We start from the raw sequence: 20,045 nt of genomic DNA on the forward strand, positions 1-20,045 counted from the left end.
GTGTACTTGATGGGCTATGCAGGCACTTCGCCCTCCTCTCCGGTTTCATGGATCCTATGATGTGGCGTCTGTCATAAATGAATCATACGAGAGAGGAGACATGCTGGCTGGCTGACTGGATGGATGGCTTTAGAGTTTATACTTGTCAAGCTTAGGTAACAATATTAAGTTCTAACTAAGTAGGACCGCAGAATCTGAACATCCCCGCTTGGTTTATAACACAACACACTGGGCAAATTATGATTTTGGGCCCTTGGTGAAGGAGGACCGAGCACCTTCTACTCATGAGGTCCAGTATCTTCCACAGAAAGAGACCAATTACTACAGGGAAACAAATGTTAATGAGGCACTTGACATTTAACTCCATAGCACGGCCTCCTCGCCCCCCTGCTGCTGTGTGGAATAACTGTCAGCTCTACAGGAAGGACTGGCAGCATGGTAGAGGATAGGCATGAGAGCAATAATCCTGCTGTCGGAAAAAACTCACACCTTGACAAATACTCAATCACTCACACTTAGTGTTGGATATACTGCATGTTGTTGGCTCTTGTGTAGCCTATTTGTTGTAAGAAAGCATTAGGCTATTACATTTCTTTGTTTAAAAGACCCTCAACACATTATTACTTGAATCATTGTGCATTTGGAGTCATTCCGTACTGCTGTTATACTGTAAATCTGCACAATGCTCCAGGTAACTTTGTCAGAGAATCCAAAAAAGAACATGTTTGCTGAAGGCAAGATAATGTGTTACACTGTAAAAGCACATGAAACACAAATGTATGTTGACGACTTTTGGAGGACTGTCATTTTCGGATTTCCAACATTCAACACTGTCACACAATAAACTTGTTTTGAATACTGATTTCTCATTATTGATTGTTCCTGGTCAGTGCACCTAAAATTAATGCACTCATGTATCTAAATATTACAGATTTGATATTTGTCCAAGAGTGCATTGCACGTAGGAAAATCAATTAAAGTCATGGAAAACAATGTATTCTCCTGAGAGCTTCCTCATTAGAGTCTAATGCTTTTTTCATGTTGCTGTCAGGTGTTATGAAGAAAGCAGTTTTTTCATCCCTTTATATTAAATACACTATTAGCTATTTAAATCGTATCCCCTTTTTTAAAAACAATATTTAATGTTCCATCTCACAGCACAGGCTCCTCTATCACCTCAGGTAAGCGAGTGATAGAGACTCTAGAGATGAAGGTCACACCACATGTTGCCTTTAACTGCTGCACTGAGCTCATCCTGGGGGCAGAACCACAGTTATTTGAAGGAGGGAGCCTATTGAAGCCTCCCCCCTCATCTTTGCCATTAATCTCACGTCATTTGTTACTGTAAGTTGGTGCGGTGGACCCAGTTGGAAACAAGCGGACTTTCCTTTCAGGAGCCCAACGGTCGCTGTTGGTCTTGTGGTGAGTGGCGTTGTGATTGTTATGAGTTTGGATACATCTTGAAAATGTTTTTATTTTTTTTACAGATTCTTGGAAACAGCTTGTATCAGACCACATATCTCTACATGTGTGTGCTGATATTGTCAGCATATTTCAGAAGTATGAATTGTATTAGTGTGCAGAAACAATTTGTATTGATAGAATTTATAAATGAATTTCACGCCCACAGACACTGACAAAATAAATAGTCTTTTGTTGCTGAGTAATGATGCTTTTTTCATGCTAACTTAAAGCAATTTAAGGCTGATTTATTGTGTAAGTATGGCAGAACCTGGGCATCATAATAGCAGCAGATTAATAGCATTGACAGCAACTCTCTACACCTGCAGTTTAGGATAAAACTATTCTGAAAGAGCAACTAGTTAATGTTAATGTTTTTACTCTTACATGTATTTACATGCCCAGCTAGCGGATGCCCTCCCCTGGGGAGGCTGCTCTGCCTCCCCTCCCTCCCAAGCCCTCCTCCTCTGAGACCCTCCCTGTGCCACTTGCAGCTGAGACCCAGGGAGCAGAATTAACAAGCAAATTGAAACTGACTCTAGCCATGGCACACCTTCAACAACTGTGTTTGCACTTTAGAAGTGTCTCATGTTTATATTTTGTTTATTCCACTTTTCTTTTTATCAGTGATGCATATGAATATTTCTTGTCCGATGAGTCAACATTGATGGTTATTTTTTGTCTGATGAGTCAACATTGATGGTTTGCTCCAGGCTGACTGACTTCAGTTGGAAAGAGGCAGGATGTCCAACAACATGGCCAAGATTGCAGATGCTCGAAAGACGGTAGAACAACTGAAACTGGAGGTCAACATAGAGAGGATGATGGTGAGTCAGCACATTATGTAAGTAATGATGATGGACAAGTTAAGAAATCGCTTTAGATTGTTAATTGTGGCAGCATGTTTTATAATGAATGAACAAAAGTGCTCTTCTCACTTTCCTGTGTCTCAAAAGAGATTTAATTTCATGTATATTTAAATGAACATTGATTTTGAATCTTGAACTTTCCGAATAGCAGTTCACCTTTAACAGACAACCTATTTTTTTAACAATTAAATTAAATTTGCTCCATTTCCATAACTGATATCAGTTTTTACTGTTTTGATTGATCCAGGAAAAATGTTTTCTTTTAGTGTTTAATCAATGGCAAAAAAAATAAAAATAAGGAATAATAGAATTTAAAATGTATTTTTTTTTTATCCTCTTCCCCTCCAATTTCCAACACACACACACAACTATTTTTTTTTTTTTACAGATATCCAAAGCAGCAGCTGATCTGATGGCCTACTGTGAAGCTCATGCCAAAGAGGACCCCCTGGTGACACCAGTACTTTCCTCTGAGAACCCGTTTCGAGAGAAGAAATTATTCTGTGAAATACTATAACCCCCACGAGATAAATGTCTTAGCTATTCTACTTTCAGCTGTAATGACAAAAACAACGAGAAAACTTTAATTTTATAGAATTATTTTTTTGTAATTACAGTAGCTCTTTGGTGACTCACTTTACCTGAGGAATGATCATTTGACCATGACAATGACGACAATAAAGATGTAGCAAAAGTGGGTGCAAAGTTCATTGAGACAGGACACTGCTGCCTCTCCTTCTGCACACAGATTGTATCAGAGTTTATATATTAACTCAACAGTATAGTTCTCATGTTGGCTTTTCTGTTGAAGACTGATTCATTTTAAGATATTAAAAGGCAAAATAAAGTTGCACAGTTTGCCGTGCTCTAGATATATTTGCTCTGCATCATATTTTAACAGCATGAAACACATAGGCCTACTCTACAACAGGTTCTCAACTGGTCTGGCTGCGGGACCCACCATCAACCCTTAATGACAAGCTGCGACCCAAATCGAGGAACATTTTCAACTTCTCAAATGTATTTAATGAAAAGATGGTGCAGTTTGAACCTGAGCTGAAAATGTCCTCTGCAGTCGTAGTGTAGGGAGCTCTCTTGTGCAGAGAAATTGTTCCTGTAAGTCCCCGTCTCACCCCCCGTTTCGCGTAAACGAGTAAACGTGCTTTGTTTGTTATGTCTGTAGATTCGTCCATTTGTAATGCAAAATGACCACTTGCCTAAATTCGAGCTGTGGTCTGTGGTTTGATATCATCCGACATGTTTTCAATTCGTCTACTTATCATTCACAGAGGTATAGTTTTCAGTTTATCCCCTGCTGATATTAGCATTACAAGGCATTAACGCCAAATGTTGTTAAGGAGTGTGAATAGACGGCACTCCGCTGCATAACAAATCCCCTTCAAAATAAAAGCACAGGATATTTAATTATTTTTTTTCAAGGCAAAGGACCGCGACCCACTGAAAACGGGTCCGCGACCCACCAGTTGAGAATCACTGCTCTACAATAAGTTGACATGGACGTGTGTTGAAGAATTGTTTTCTTTTTATATATATAAATATACAACGTGATCTTAAGTCAGGTGTTGTTTTCCGTCTGAATGTCACACCTGTCTCCAATTAGGACGTCCCTTGGTCACAGAAGCCAATGCAAATGATGGGCGGGGCTATGTGATGATGTCAATACAGGTGCCGACAATAGGTGTGCAGAGTTTACACAGATCTTACAGAGTGCTCTCACACTAACAGCAAACACTCTAACAGCAAACAGCAAAGCCTTTCTGAAGCCTTTGGGAATTAGCAGATGAGAATAAGGTATGTACAATCTGTTATTATCTTTTTTAAGTGTGATAGGAAAAGGCTCATTTTCACATTCAGTATCTCTACAGGGGCTGTTCAGTGACAGCTTACGACAGAATGTTCTTGATGAGCAGAAACTATGTAGAGATGATATTTGTAGTTAAGGTTGTTTTTACAATCTATCTCAATCTATTGGGTGAGAAAGAAGAGGGAAAAAAACAATGAAGTCATACAGGGCTGGTCAAGTAAAAACAGATGACTATGCTAAACACACCCGTACATCATGAAGATTCCCCACTGACAACAAGAAGATGTTACAGTCACCTTTTAAAAGCAATGGGCCTTATGTAAGAAACACACAAACGTATCGCACGACAAAAAGTACGAGAAAGTTAACGGTAGAAAACAAAAATGTTCTCGCAGGAGGCCCATCTATTCACTAACAGAGCCCTAACGTGCCACCTTAAGAGTGACTATGCTGCAGGAAAATGTCTCATTTTAAATAATAGGTCAGTAGCAACACTATATTGAAAGCACGTTGCTCAGCTTTTCATATTTTATCTTTAACACCTTTGTATAGTGTGACCAATATTGACAAAAATTAGATACAAATAGCTGTAGTGCTTTTAAAAAAACCTTTGCAGATAGCCAACCGATTCATTCACCAAACAGCTCTGTAGGATTTGAGACAAATGAGCAGCTCTCGTCTGGATCAAAGGCTATGTTCTATGAACCATACCGTGATAATGTACTAAAGTACCAAGTTATTATTATTATATTTAGTAAGATTAATATGACATGAATACAATACTACATACTAGTATTCAACCAGGCTGATGTTTTAGCTCAAAACTAACTCCACCTCACTCTCATATTACAACTAATGCTTTTACGCTGTATTCAAGAATATGACATTTACTTTGCAAAAGCCTTTTATATTGAAGCAATCTACCGTCCCGTGTTTGTGGTATCTCATTGTCAGCTGCTCTTTTTGGTTCCTTCGTTACATCTCTTTATTGCTTGTAATCATTACATGGCTCATAAAACAATGCCACAAGCTCGTACTTTGACCTCAACGATGACTCAGTTCAAAGGATTCAGAGCATTGAGCTACAATAGTAATCATTGTGTTTCCATCAAATGCATCGTGTTTACTACTAAGTTGTTTTTCTTACGTTTTCAGGCCTAACAATGGCTAACTTTGGAGGACATGCCATTCCTGGCTCTTTTTTCCTGTTCTTTGGCTGTTGGCTAACAGTGAAACACATTCTGCAACACTACTGGAGGACAAGTCAGCCTAAAGGAAGACGCATTATGTCGCCTTTATTTCGAAGACTGGACTACACGGAGGGAGGATTTCAAATCTTTGCTTCATTTGTTGGTCAGTTTTTCCTCTCGATCCTCTGCACACCGCAAACTCCCTAAACCTGTTCTTCCCTCATCTCATTTGCCCGATGTTGTCCCGTTCCAGGTATTATGGTTGAACAGTTTGTGGTGGATGGGCCGCACGCCCACCTCTACGACACAGAGAACAAGTCGTGGGTCAAGCTGATGAACTGGCAGCATGGCACGATGTATCTGTTCTTTGGGATCTCGGGAATAGCACTGGTTGCCAGTACTGCATCCAAACTGGTGCCAGCTGGTGTGGACCGCCTCGCTCTCTCCTTGGCTCTGTTTGTTGAAGGCAAGTCAAGTTTTAGTTCAGCATTTTTCCTTCACATCCCAACTATGTTCCCCTGGTGTGTACTTGAGCTTTTTTTTTTTTTTTGTATTTGACCATCATCCAGGGTTTCTGTTCTACTACCACGTGCACAGTCGGCCCCCTCTGGACGCTCACATCCACTCCCTGCTGCTCTTTGCTGTGTTCAGCGGATCGGCCAGCACCATGCTGGAGGTGTTCATAAGAGACAACATCATTTTGGAGCTGTTCAGGGCGTGCCTGTTCATCCTACAGGGCTCCTGGTTCTACCAGGTGATTAGCATAACGAGGAGCTGGGACACAGTTTGAGCGTGTCCATGAACATTGTTTTTTTTTTTTTTTAGCTTTCAATTTCCAGAACCATACTAGTTTAATCTAGCTTGATAAATTGTCGGCTATCACTGATCACAGGCCTGTTTCCTTTACAAACACCGTTTTTGTGAACAGCAGTAAAATTCATACGAATATTTTGCTGATCATCACAGGTAGTTGTCTCCTTCATCACACTATTTATCATTTCAGATTGGATTTGTACTTTACCCACCGAGTGGCCCGGAATGGGAACTGACACAGCACGACAACATCATGTTCATCACAATGTGCTTCTGCTGGCATTTAGCCGTGGCCCTGCTCTCAGTCGCCTGCATCTCCTCGGTGGTTTGGTTGTAAGTATTTCACCCTTTACCTACAGACAACTTTTATAGCTCAAATCAGTAGTTACTGAATGTGCCGTAGCTAAAGGTTTCAGCAGAACAGAGTAAACACATAATAAGCATTTGGAAGCAAGTAAATGCATGTGGTGTACTTCATCCACTTTCATGATACTTACACGACAGAGCGGTAAATGTCAAACACTTTACTCTGTATGTTGTGTTCTTATGACTTAATGTGCAGAGAAACTGATGGTGATCACAACGTATTTTGGTTCAGAAGGGTTGATCTCGCAAGTTTCACTTTAGCTTTCAGAATAACATTGTGGCTTGGATTCGTTTCAAGTGCAAGTAAACAGCAGCATGTCCAACCATTGTTGGAATACTGCAGTGACAAGCTTGTGTGTGTCACGGTAACGCAGAGACAATCAGACTTAACAAAGGATGGACCGGGCTATACCCGTTGCCTTTACAATACGTCCTCCGTGCCACCAGCCAGCTGCAGAATTCACATTGAATTCACATTAATGAGAAGCTCTTGCTGGACTGCTGCCGGTGATTTAATAAAAGAATTAACAACTTGTGAGTAAATGTGCTATATCAACCTCCTTCCTGGTGCAAGAAAATTTATGACAGTTTTATTTATTTAAAAAGTAATAACATGAATGATCAAACATCAAATCGATAAATAACTCTATAGTGTCTACTTTCCAAAACATTGGGGGACCTCTACTGTAGGCCTTCTAGGTGCTTTTCCTGTATTCTTGTATTGTTTATCAACATATTCAAGACTAAGAAATTGGAACAGATGAGGATTTCCTCAACGGCAGTAGGACTTTTCGTTAAAGCTTTCTTTGAACAGAGAATAGTGGAGCTTTTAGAGTTTTTTTCTGATCTCTGAACCTGTATTTTAAAAAGGTACGCTGAAGTTGATATAGCCAACAAGGCTTTGTTTACATTCAACATCTCACCGCAGTGAGCGGTATCCTTAAGACCGGCTTAACACGGCCAATGACTTGTTTAAAATATTTGCTAGGCCTTCCGGATATTTGCAAAGCCCTTGTTTTTAAACCTGTATTGTTAACATCAGGTTGTCTTCTTCTTTGTCATTGGTGCGTTACTATTGTTTTTACAGCCCTCGGCAGCCAGCAGCAAGGTGTATCACATTACTCTCATATTGTACATTATTGTGCTTGCTTGTACACACGCTGGTACAACATGATATGCACACAAAAGATTAAAAACCGCTCTGCAGCACCATTAGTGGTCAAAACGGAGGACTTAGTTTAAGATTTCTCGGAGTACATGTTCGAAATGTGTCTTTCCCGGCAAGAGACTTCTTGTAGGAACACTTGAAATGAACACTACAACAACATCAGTAAACTCTGCTGTAGATGTGCCATCTTTATGTTGTTCATGCATTAGCTGAAGCCTTTTGTTTTCTTGTTCCAACAGCACAGTGAAGCGATTCTCAGGAAGAGGACAGGACATAGAGATTGGAATGAGAAACACATCCTCCAAATCAAGCTCCCAGAAGGCTTTGCTTGCAGAGTCGGAAGAAGAGTGAATGCATGGTTCTGGTTCTGTGAAGACCAAGTCTGCAGTTTGTACAAAGTACTTTAGATTTTTTTTTGTATCTATTTAAATATGATTTGTTATAATGTTCTGTTTAAGTACTTCAAAAACACAATATCAACTTAAATGCGTGGCTCGAGTGTTTGGCCTGCTGTCAAATAAAGTACAACACCGAAGAAGAGAACAAATAATGTATTAAAACACAAATCAGCAAGTCACAACATTAAAATAAATCAGACAGACTTAAGTCCACTTGTTTCACATTTGCTAACGTTGCATAACATCAAACATTTAAAGAAGTGACAGAGCAAACATCTTATTGACAGTCATATAGATTTCTTTTGTTTTATATGAATTAATAAACAGACTACAATATTAACAAGGCAACTGGGCTTTTGAAAGTTTAATTACTGAAAAACAACAGAATGGAAACAGCCTGGTGAGCTGCAGATTGTTTTAGATTTTGTGGACAACAATGTGGAGAATATAATTCAAGAGATTAATGAACATTTCCCACATACTGGTGATATGATTGGTATCTCTCTGTCAATCACAAGCCCATAGCATTTACTGAGAAGATTTATTTTCACCCAAATGGAAAAGAAATAAAAGCATGTTACACGCTGTAATAACAAATGTTACAGATACACGTGGGAGAGTAGAACCAAGAACACAAAGTACCAAATACATACTGTACAGTGGACCTGGATTCATTGCCGACTGATGAGGCAGGATCACTGTTGAGGTGCAGTTGGGGGATCGGGGGCACATTTGGGCGAAGGTGCCGTTGTGACTACGACTGTGGAAACAGATTTCGGGGAGCCTGACGCCATGTGCTGCTGGAGCTGCTGCGCCTGGACCGTCTGGATGCGAACCTAATAAAAAAAAGGAAGAAAGACGGATAGTCACGCCTTTGCGATGCTCCGCGTGTGTCTCTAACTAAAACAAGTGGAATGTGTGCGGCTAACCTGCGTGGCCTGTCCTTGCTGCTGAAGCTGCTGGAACTGCTGTGCTGTGACAAAGCTGACCGGCTTGTTCCCCGCGATCAGCTTCGTGCCAGCGGGCATGGTGGTCAGGATGATGTTCCGGCCCAGACTGCTGATACTGCTCAGAGGAGAAAGGAAATGGACAAAAACATGTCAATCTACCAGCCCGACTCACAGCTGGAGAGAAGGACCCTGTGAAAAGAAATATGTAATCCATCAATAAATAAATAACTTACTTTGCGTTCAGACTTCCTTTCACTAATGGTGTGGTCACAACACTCTTGCTCTTCAGTGGTTGGTTGAGGACAGAGAGGGGCACAGTTATCCTGGTAGGTAACTTCCCCTACAGTGGTGTCGAAATAAAGAGGATTGTTCCTGAGACATGCGACTTTCAAAGCTGACTTAACGAGATTTAGTGAGTTCCTCGTTGATGATTCAGACTCTGGAGGAAACGATGCAAATCAGGAAACAAACTATTCAGAGACGCACTTTTGAGGAAACGTCCCCGTTCAAACCTAAAAGCTGTGATGTGACGGCTTGTAGTTCACACATGGAATCCAACTGCAACTCAAATGGCCACTTAGAATACTACCCTTACATGATATGACATATACTTTAAAGTATTAAATTGCTGTTTATCAGCTTGGTATTGAAGAAACATGAAGAAACAAAGTGCAACAGTGGCCCCTAGAGGCCACTATACTTCTTACATATCGGCCCTAAAAATGGTTGACTGACTAAAACTGGCATCCTAAGTGGGTCTAAAAGATTTCTGGTGTATGATAGCGGGAATCAAATTAAACTATATAACTCATCAGATAGGAATGAAAGCCAATACCACACCAAGAAACCCTCGCAATGTGAACATTAACAGAACAACTATCTTACCGTTTGAGTGGTGACCACAGTAGCAGGAACCTGCCGCACGGTGGCTGTAGCTGTTCCTAGCGTCAGAGTGGAGCACGAGACTCCAGGAGTCACCGTGATGCCCTTGGCACCGGCCACGACGCTGGCAGCCATGGTCATGACATTAGCACATGTCGACGCCGTGAGCGGTTTGCTGCCGGTGGTGGTCGTCACCGTGATGGTCTGACCTTGTTTCTGTGGAATGACGCCGAGTCCCGGCATTATCCGAATGGTGGCGCCACTCTTGTCGGGGGAGGACACGCTGGAGAAGGTCCTCGACTTTTGGTCGGCCACGGTCACCGCCAGCGTGGGCATCAGTCGTATGGCCGTGTCTCCTGCCGCCTTCAACAAGCTAGAAGCGACGGAGACCGCTTTCGTGGTCTGCACGTCCCCCGCGCAGGATGTAGCACCGGCAGAGGAGTGGGGCGGTGTCACGTGGAGAGTGGCTGATATGCTCTTGCCGCCGGCGGAACCCAGAAAGTCGGGCGTGAGTTTGACGGTTGCAACTGGGGATTTGGCAAGAGTTGCCATCATGTCTGGGGTGATCCGCAGCACCGTCTGTCCCTTGGCGTCCGTGGTGATGGAGGACGATGGAAGACGAAGCACATCTTTACCCTGGATGCGCAGGTTTGTCGCCGTTATTGGAATTCCTCCTCCTGCGGTCTTCATTCCCAACTGGCCTGTGATGGACACCTTTAAAGAACACCAAAAGACACATCTTGTGGTTATTAACGTGGCAGATTACATTACTTATTTAAGGATGTGGATTTTCTGTTTCGGTCAGCTCCATAACCTGCAGACTATTTTAGTTGAAACCACTAAAGGCAAAAATTCCCCCTGCGGGACAAATCCCAGAGTAAACTGAACTTAAAGACTAAAATTTCTGCACTTGTAAGTATTACAACGTGGTTCACCTGTTTGATACTTGGGCCGGCGACTCCTTGCAGCATTGCAGGGGAAGCATGGTTGTTCGCTGGGCTACCAGGTGATCTGGCTTGAGGTTTGGCCACAGCTACAGCGGACACAGACAGGGTGGTTGGCACCTGGACTGGACTACTGACAGACTGAGTCCTCAGAGGCACAGAAACCACTGCCTGAATGAAAACACACAATAAACACACGACGAATGAATCGCATATATTTGCAATATGCAAAACAACAAACGCAGCTCGTTATTTGATTACCTGTGAAAGGCCCTTGGCTACCATCGACACCGGCATCCGGATCTGGTGAGGCGTCTGATGGACCAGTGTGGCCTGCTGACTTCCTGCCGAAGAACCCAGACCCGGCTGAGCAGAAACAACCCGTACCTGAGGGAGGGAGCCCGCCGCCAGGTGACTCACTATGCGAGCCGTGTGTTGGGAAGTGACTGGCTGGGAAACCGGTGGACAAGCCTGACTGCTGGGTAAGATGGTTCCCAGCTGGGGCAACGAGGGAGGGGACACAAGAAGAACTCTGGAAGAGAGCGAGAAGAAGAAGGGGCAAGAGAGGAGACGGTTCCATTTCAAATCACAAGAGATGAAAATGGGTGGATGTATAGTACAAACTGAATTGTGTCACACTGACCCTGTGCTGGTTTTGATTGTATCAGGGACTCCGATCTTTGTTGGCGTGGTGGCTGTGCAGGGTAAGGGGGACTTAGGGGTTCCAGGTGGGATCGGGGTGGGTGTTGTAGGGGTCGGAGACATGGGATTGGAGATTGTATCCTGTCCCGCCTCCAGACCTCCCGGAGTTTTACTGCCTCCGTCTTTACTTCCCGACTTCTAAATCATAAACAGCAGATTCATAACAAACATGAAAACAAACCTTTTTGACACCGTGTGCAGCTACGCGTCTCTTTTATTCTGCAGTGAAATGGAGGCAGTGGACTCACAGGCTTAGATGCAGGTTTGGGCTTTTGCTGCAGGGCTTTTCGTGCTTTTGCAGCAGCAGCTTGGGCCTGGTGGATCCTCTCTGGATGAAAGAAATAAACATTTTCCACATCACTGTGATCTTGAAGACTTGGAGCATATACCGTGAGGGTTAAAAGGAAATTGCCTACATCTTCTTTTCAGACAATAGTTGGCTCAAACTAGACAAAGACTCCTTATTGGCTGCCTCCACTCAAACAAGTGCATGATTAAAAGGACTGAAACTAAAAAGGTGGACAGCTAAACCCTAAAATAAAGCACATGGTTTCTCACCAAACTCCTCTTGACTGCGACTGCGGTGCAGGTAAATCCAGAGCTTGCGGCCGATGTCGTACTTCACACAGGGGTCTTTCTCATAGTGAAGTCTATCCAGGGCACCGCTGACAACGGTGTTCACCTAAAATGGAGAAGAAGGCAACAACTTAAAGGCTGCAGGCCAATGTACGGTACACACAAGTCACTCTGCAAGAGTCAGCTGAATGACACCAGAAAAATATATATATATCTTACCTGTGCACTGGTGACATCTGGAGCAAGGAACTGAGAGTCTTTCAACAGTTCACAGATCTCTGCCCTTGTTCCTTCTCCATTTGGTAACCTGGCTGCTGCATCGCGCACTGCGGACGTAAGAGGGGAGAAGTCAGAATCGTACACACTCGATAAAGCCTGACAATGGAGAGTAAAAGAAAAGGCCTAACCCAGAGAGAGGATGGTAACATATGGTGGTCGGTCTGAGCGGAGCAACGTGTGCTCCCTGGCTTTGTTGAGAGACATCTCCTTATCAAACACTCCTTTAACAGGCCCCACCACAGACTCAAAGCCGTGCATCCTGAAGGTGAAGGCTTTATGTGGCTGGTTGTATCGCTGCTGCTCCTAAAAATAAGATTAAAAAAAATGAAACATTTGTTGGCTTAGAGAGTTCATGTCCAGGCAAAATAAGGCAAAAATGTTGTAAACAAGATAAAAAAAAATTCCAGTAGCACAAACAAACCTGGATTTGAAACACTTGTCGCTCATCTCCAGTGCTGGGCCGCACCACGTAATCAGTTGAGCTGCTCGGTGAGAGATATTACACTGTTAGCTTCAACAACCACGGCATTGCAACTAAAACTACTGTATGATGTTAAAGTCAGGCTCCTAATAACTTATATTTATTGTTGAAAAAAAATTTGATTGCTACCTTAAATTCACCAAAAATCAATTAATTACTGGTCGATCAACTAATTAACTAGTGATTTATTTTTACAATAAAAACGCCGTGAATCTTACACTCTTGGTGTGGGACAGGTCATCTCGAGCATGTCCTCATTTTCTGTCTGTGAAAGACAAAAAGACAAAACATTCCGTAACCACAAACACAGTGGCAGAGCATGTGAAATGTGTTTGTGAGAGAACGACTGTACTACCTTGATAACCAAGTCTTTGGAGTCCAGCCACAGCTGACAGAGTGCACTGAGATCCTTCTCTGTATCCTGAGAGGGGCCTAAAATAAACAAATTGACTTTTATCCTCAAGAACACAAATGAGTCTGAACACCAAGCACTGCATCCATCAGGGACGTAACGGATCCCTCTTACCAATCCACCTCCACTGCTGAGAGTCGTCAGCAAACTCCACAAACGGAGAAAATCCACTGGGCAGGGCCATCATTCCATCTGATTAGCAAACACAACATACATGAGAAACAGTGGGTGGAAAACAATGCCCGACCGTTTCAGTGCGAGTGTCCCGACCACTGCTTCGTACCTTTAGTCTCTCCTGCAAGAAACTGCAGGGCTTGAAGAACCAAGTCGGACCAACACGGGACGGAGGAGAACCACACATTGAGGGAGCTGGCCGGAGACGACTGCCACATTTGGACTTTCTCCTCCAACTGTGAGATCACAATGTCGGCGTTACAACACGCAGCCAGAGCTGTGATCATTACATTGTGTGTGTGAGAGTCTGCAATGAGTGCATACCAGTGAAGTGCTCGTAAAGTGTTCTGCCCTTAAGATGCTCTCCAACAAGCTGAAGAAACTGATGGCTATTTCCTCAACTGGAACCGGGCTGCTCTGACACTCCTCCACAATTCTTCAAAGATAAAGAGCAGTTTTTGAGAACAGGTTATATGCATATATATACGGTATACATACACTTGTGTAGCGCTAAACTCACTCTTCCTTGATGTTGGCCAGCGGAGTAGACGGGGTGTCTGGCAGGGAGTTGATGATGCTCCCCGTTGGTGCTGATGGGGTGTCTGAAGGTGCAAGAATTTCACAGGGATCCTCAGATTCCACTTTTATTGTCCTCATTTTCTTCTTCCTTCTCTCGTCTTTGATCTTCTTCTTAGGCAGAGACAGATCAAAAAATGCTGCGAGACAAAAAAAAAAAAGAGAGGAAAATAAACATTTCAACTATCTGTCATGAAACCAAGACGTTTACTTAAGATTTATCAACCAGACTTCATTATTTTACTCACACATAGCCCCCTTCCGACCAATATTCGCTCTTGAAAGTATGTCTCCGAGGTGGATGTCAGAGGTCATCAAGTCTGGATGATCCTGAATAAATAAACTCATTAATTACATATCATGCAAATCAAGACTAAACCATATCTGTGACACCACTTACTGGCTGTCGCTTCCTCTTCTCCCGGTGGTTATGCAGCATGGCTTTCAAATCCTGCTCCCCTAGTTCTATTCCTTCTGTGAGAGAAATGAAACGTCTTTTAACATCGTATTCCCCATGCTCACACATTTTGAGTAACATCATCTTGATATGGCAGAAATCCCCGACCAGTGGTCTTCATGTCTTGGGTGGACAGGCTGGGAAGAACTCTGAGCGAGACAGTGGGGGTCGGAGAGGAAGGTGACTGAGGTGCTGGAGCCCATAATGATATGTCTACAAGCATGAAACAATAAGAGTCTTATTAGTGTTCACAAGCTCTTTATTAGAGAACAAAAAAGTGATAGCAATGAAAGAGCAGACTGACCGTCATCATCAGATGAAGCATTGCTGTCGCCACACTCAGTTTTGACCTCCTTCAATATGCGGCTCAGTCTTCTTCTCACTCTTGGCTCCCGCATTTCAGCCTGAGTCTTGGTCGGTAACTTCCTTTTAGGAGGAAAGTCCAGACCACTGTGGACCGCAAACTCCAGCAGCTCCTACAAAAAGTAAGACAACATTAAGACTAATGGCAGGAGGCGGTGTGGATTGTACTTCAAGCTTTCACAAAAAAAATACCTTTCTGGAGACAAGGATGTGCTTCAGAAGTCTGTGGTAATACTGCTGAAGGGAGTACAGCTGTCTCTTTCTCTGGGACGTGGCACACAGTTGTCTGTACTTGACCACTTCAGGATTGAAGTAACCATCTGGGTGGATGTATAATGAGAGTCATGATCAGAAAATGCTTTAAAAAACCACGTATAGGATATAGTTATGTGTTGGTGGGTAAATAAGTGGATAGCTAGGGAATCACCTCTGAATTGTTTCTGTGCCAGATGAAGGGGATTTCCGAAGGTGAAGTTTCTGTTGTTGAAAAGGTCCCCGATGGCGCCGTCCTGCTCTGCAGCGTTGTTGTCAGGAAACTGGGGCAGAAACTGACGGAGGTGCTGTCTCTGGGAGTCTGACAGTACTTCACTCCAGGTGTTTGCGCTCATCACGGAGAAGAAAACGTCAGGCTAATGAAAACAAAAGCAACAGTCAATGCAGAATCTGCACTGTGTCGTATGCGTGTGAGCAATCGTACAAAGGCAGGACAGAGCAGCATTTCATGACCAGATAACTCACGTCCTCAAGTAGGTCCTCTGGCAGGTTCAATCTACAGTTACCCAGCATGCACTCCTCTGTGATTTGTTCATCGTTTTCTTCTTTTGGATCAAGAGGGTCTGTGAGCATGTGGGCGAGGGCATCCATTCTTCTCCTCTGTAGCGAGCTTTAAGCCTCTTCGCATAAAAGTGCTACAAACGACATAAACATTAGCAAGCATTCACCAATGTCAACACATTAGCCGCTTCGTACAGTAACGTAGCGCACCAGCTAGCGTTACGTTATCAACAGAGCAAGTTATAACGTTCATAACGGACACATGCTGTTACTGTTCGACATAATGTAGTTGATACTGATGATTAAAAACTGCTCACAGCGCTCACCTGAGACTGCTTTTGTGTTTTGGAACTGAAGGGGGAACTCTTTCACCGACGTACCGTTTTCTTCTTCTACAGAAATCGGATAATAAACACGGCTGCGCTGCTCACCTCGTGCGTTCTGCTGCCCTCTACAGGAAGCTAATGAGTACGTAGCTAAGTTATATATTTAAATTCTAAAACTGTACAATTATACAAGACGTAATAACTTTTTAACAACATGTACTCTGTACTTATTAACGCTAATATTCATATTGTTAGTGTTGACATAGCTTCTCTTTTTAATTTAGAAAGCACTTAGTTACACACACATGCATTATATGCGGATCTCATTTATTAGTTTAGTCTCATTACTATGTTATGACAATATATTTGAAATGTTAAAATAAATAATTAATCTAAATTCATAATTACTATATATACTACTATATATTACCGATAAATAAATAAAATAATCCTTTGTCTGTGAACAGAAGTTATATATGCTAAGATAACATTATCTTAATTGTTTATCAATTAATGTATTTAAGTCTTTTATGCAATTTTATTGTGAATTTTATGTATATACTCCCACATGTACCGAAATCGTGAACAATGGATAATTCATGAAAAGACTCAAATCAAATAGGTCGCATATGATACATTTCATACTCCTAAGGTTGAAGTTTCAACGGAAAAACTGTCAATTCATTATGTTCATAAATTCGACCCTTTATTTGACACACTTTTTAATTGTTATGGCATTAGAAGAGTTCTTACTTAGATTGAATGTCTTACTTTGTTTATAATGCAACAACATAGTGCAACACAATGGTTTAAATTCCACAACAGGAACATTTGAATCACTGGTTCAGCTTTGACAACTTGCTCCACCTCTTTATGATGCTGTAATGAACAGGAATGAACAGTCAATCCCTCTGCCTCATACCACAGCCAGAGAGAGGCACAGGACCCACATTGCCCTTCAGACACCTTGGCCAATATTGTCTTGCCTTATGTGGTGGGAAAATTTGCACCAGGAGTTACAGAACTGAGGGACAAACATTTTCCCATCTTCTCAAGGTTTTGCCTTTAATGCCTTGGGAAAATGGCAGAAGGTGCAGATGGAGAGGAAGAGATTCAGTTTCTGCGTACGGTAAGTGATGCTGTCTGACTCTTCTCCGAAACTATGAGTAAACATAATCAGTCGACAATGTACAATAATTAGCCTTTTGTGTAATGAATTGCCGCTTCGTAATAGATCATAGACATTTACTGTGTTGAGTAACTTTCTTTTCACAGACTGAGCATAGATTGACAAGGACAGGTGGCCGGTTGTGTCGGCATTGTTATCTAATAATATCCCAACAGGTCCTTGATATGTTTCTGTTTTGTCTTAAAGAATAACACTTCTGGTGCCAGGAGACAATTAACATGTAAACATATATTAGATAAAGCAATTAGACACAATTACATGAAAGTATTGTGACATTCGGACACTGACTGACACCAACCAAATTTACTTTGATGGACAGTATTTACTTTGATGACAATTATGATAATTAAATGTTTATTTAAAAAAAATAAGAATGAGTTCTGATGAGTAGTTTGTTTAATAGGCAGTTGAGTCTAGATTGTAAATTTGAACAGATGCATCCTAAAGCAAGATTGGAGGCAGTCAGACTCATTCGATGACAAATGCTGGAACCAACAACTCATTAACAGTGAACGGTGGTGTGCTGGACTCCATTGTGCCATGCCTAGTGGTTTGATGGGTGTGTGGATGTTTATGTCCTGGCTTAAGATCTTCAACAGAATAATGCTGATACGGTCGTAAAGTTTGAGCAAAAAAATGTGAGAACCAAAGTCCTCCAACAACCTGACGATGGAGTATCACCGCGTGTTGCTTGATGTTATTCCAGATGAAATACTCGGTCCTATTGTTGTTTGCTTTTAGAGAGAATGAAAATAGGAATAAGTTAAGTATTCTGGGTTGTCTGCCTTTATTATTTATGTTCCTAGACTAGTTCATTATCTCGTAAGGAGAAACCACCAATTTCCATCTACCTTTTTTTTGTTGAAAAAATGACATTTGATAGATGCCGTGTCCAAAGCCTAAATAGTTTGATTGGTGATTACTTAGACCAAACATCATGTAATACGTACAGATGGAGTCCTCCTTCTCTGCTGTTTACAAGACCTAACTATTTTTAAACACTAATTGATCACTTACTATGTATGATGTCCCACAACAAAATGTAATATGGCCATATCGGGTCATTCCACACATTTCTTCCATGTCTTTGTATTAATGCGACACAAATTAGTGATTTTGGTCACATGTATTTTTGATATGAATATCCTGCTTAAGGAGGTTTCCGAGTATTTAGAAGTGTTCCATTGAAGTTTTAAAATGTTTACTTAATTGATTTCACATCAATTAAAATCAGTTTATTTGTGTTGCATTCCTCATGGCTGAGCTGTCTGATTCCCAGTTAAGATCTCTGTGCCAAAGTCTACAGAAGGGCATTGTAGGCTTGCAAGCAGCCTTCTGTATCCAACGCTCTCTATTTGGATACTCAGCTATTGTAGATGTTTCACATAGTGTCACTTGAGTTTCTCTAGACCGTGGTAACTCTATCCCCGGCACTGATTATCTATAGACTGCATTATAACTATTCTTGAAACTCAGTTCTTTGTAGGCCCTTGATTATACGTTGTGCATCCTGAAGTGTGTTTTTGCTTAAAGAGACATTTACTTAATATTTTATTGAGCATGAACACAATCAAATTCAAATGTCCTCTTTTGCATTTTTAAACTAGCAGCTACATATAACAGTTTTCAGTTGGCATTGTCTCACGGGTTTGTAACACAGTGCTAAAGTTAAATATGTTAACAATGTGTCATAAAGTCACCGTCCGTCTGAAGCTGTTCACCCTGAACTCAGAGTTCTATATATATACTGTGTGAGGATTAACAGGTTCAAAGCTTGGCCCATTTCAGCACCTGCTTATTTCAGTCCATGTGGGAACTTTACTGCTAAAATAGTACGAGCAATGTTCGTTATCAGACGCTGGTTTCAAAAACATTTAGTCCGATTTCTATAATAGTTCTTACATGGCAAATCTTCGAGCAAAGACGGTTGGAATTTCCGATAAACACCCAGCTGCCAGCCTCATGTTGTCATGTTGCATCTGTCTTTTAGTCAGTCAGTCAGTCAGTCAGTCAGTCTGTTGGTGTGTCTGCCTGTAGACACATTCTTGTCCACACAGTAACTTAAGAACAGAACGTGATAGAAACTCGATGCTTACTCCTGTCGTATATGCTACGGTGGGATTGTCCATTTGTCGTAGGGTCGCTAATATTTTGCGGAATTGTCCGTTTGGTAACAACAGCTGTCACATGCTTCAGTATAATGACTGTCGTAATTTATTAGCAAACTACTAACTTGACTTTCAAGTCTACTGTTTAGGATAGGTATTTCAGATATTGGAGATGTCCATGGATTCAGGATGTAAGATAGATGAAGAGGAAACAGACTGCACCAACTCCCCTGTACAACAAGCTCACACAGCTTTACTTTGGCACAAATACAAAGTCTCTTAAAAATATTTTTGTATTTATTTTGCTGTATTTAGTTTACATCTTCAGAAACAATACGGCACAAACTACATTAACTTGTTTTTTTTTACTAAAATGACAATTGTTATTTACTAGCATGTGCCTTGATTAAGGGTATGAATGAGCCAGAAACACGGTCTAATATAAAACCCAAACATCTGAGCATGAAGGATTGAGATCAGGTGAATTTTGAATATTGCTCTCCTCAGCAAGCCGACTAATTGCGATATCAAATCTGTCCAATGTGGGGCTCTCTGGCAGTCAAATCCTAAATATCTGTTGCTTTCCAGAAGAGGGTGTGTGAACAGCAGGTGCAGCGGCCTGAAATAGAGATCAGAGGGGGAGTGGCCGGGGTGTTGGAGCCAGCGAGGGGGGGAGATTAGAGCTGGGCCGGTGACAGGCACAGAGAAATACATTAACAGGACAAAAACAACTGAAGATTAAGAAAAGATGTGTGAGGAAAC

The 20,045-nt window shown here is 41.9% G+C and overlaps 4 protein-coding genes across 7 annotated transcripts in view; 3 read left to right on the top strand and 1 right to left on the bottom strand.

Annotated features, from left to right (window-relative positions):
* Window positions 1–2,204: 2,204 nt before the first annotated feature.
* gng8 (guanine nucleotide binding protein (G protein), gamma 8) lies at window positions 2,205–2,847 on the top strand (the record flags this gene model as incomplete). The annotated part of the gene is made up of 2 exons (XM_079171772.1): window positions 2,205–2,288; window positions 2,719–2,847. 2 exons carry the CDS (start codon window positions 2,205–2,207, stop codon window positions 2,845–2,847), a joined length of 213 nt encoding a protein of 70 aa, XP_079027898.1.
* A 1,197-nt stretch (window positions 2,848–4,044) lies between these two features.
* tmem45b (transmembrane protein 45B) lies at window positions 4,045–8,433 on the top strand. The gene is made up of 6 exons (XM_079170960.1): window positions 4,045–4,142; window positions 5,311–5,508; window positions 5,599–5,811; window positions 5,915–6,099; window positions 6,349–6,491; window positions 7,932–8,433. The coding sequence occupies exons 2-6, from the start codon at window positions 5,319–5,321 to the stop codon at window positions 8,041–8,043; spliced, it is 843 nt and encodes a 280-aa protein (XP_079027086.1). The 5' UTR covers window positions 4,045–4,142; window positions 5,311–5,318; the 3' UTR covers window positions 8,044–8,433.
* Window positions 8,229–16,029, bottom strand: nfrkb (nuclear factor related to kappaB binding protein). Its single transcript, XM_079170959.1, has 26 exons — window positions 15,987–16,029; window positions 15,625–15,794; window positions 15,314–15,515; window positions 15,079–15,206; window positions 14,828–14,999; window positions 14,632–14,736; window positions 14,467–14,540; window positions 14,315–14,396; window positions 14,011–14,206; window positions 13,815–13,926; window positions 13,600–13,726; window positions 13,431–13,508; window positions 13,260–13,336; window positions 13,123–13,169; window positions 12,845–12,905; window positions 12,552–12,726; window positions 12,364–12,470; window positions 12,127–12,250; window positions 11,817–11,896; window positions 11,510–11,706; window positions 11,128–11,398; window positions 10,858–11,037; window positions 9,926–10,636; window positions 9,274–9,380; window positions 9,020–9,155; window positions 8,229–8,926 (listed from the first exon to the last, which is right to left on the bottom strand). Exons 2-26 carry the CDS (start codon window positions 15,748–15,750, stop codon window positions 8,786–8,788), a joined length of 3,816 nt encoding a protein of 1,271 aa, XP_079027085.1. The 5' UTR covers window positions 15,751–15,794; window positions 15,987–16,029; the 3' UTR covers window positions 8,229–8,785.
* Window positions 16,030–16,988: 959 nt separating this feature from the next.
* The window catches only part of LOC306704819 (ryanodine receptor 1-like), a 47,918-nt gene continuing 44,861 nt past the window's right edge, over window positions 16,989–20,045 (top strand). For all 4 annotated transcript variants that reach the window (XM_079171347.1, XM_079171349.1, XM_079171348.1 and 1 more), the window contains exon 1: window positions 16,989–17,115. In XM_079171347.1, coding sequence (XP_079027473.1) covers window positions 17,068–17,115 — 48 coding nt within the window. In that variant the 5' untranslated portion in view covers window positions 16,989–17,067. The remainder of the gene's footprint in view (window positions 17,116–20,045) is intronic.

The sequence above is a fragment of the Pholis gunnellus genome, assembly GCF_910591455.1.
Source record: "Pholis gunnellus genome assembly, chromosome: 13".
Taxonomy (NCBI): domain Eukaryota; kingdom Metazoa; phylum Chordata; class Actinopteri; order Perciformes; family Pholidae; genus Pholis; species Pholis gunnellus.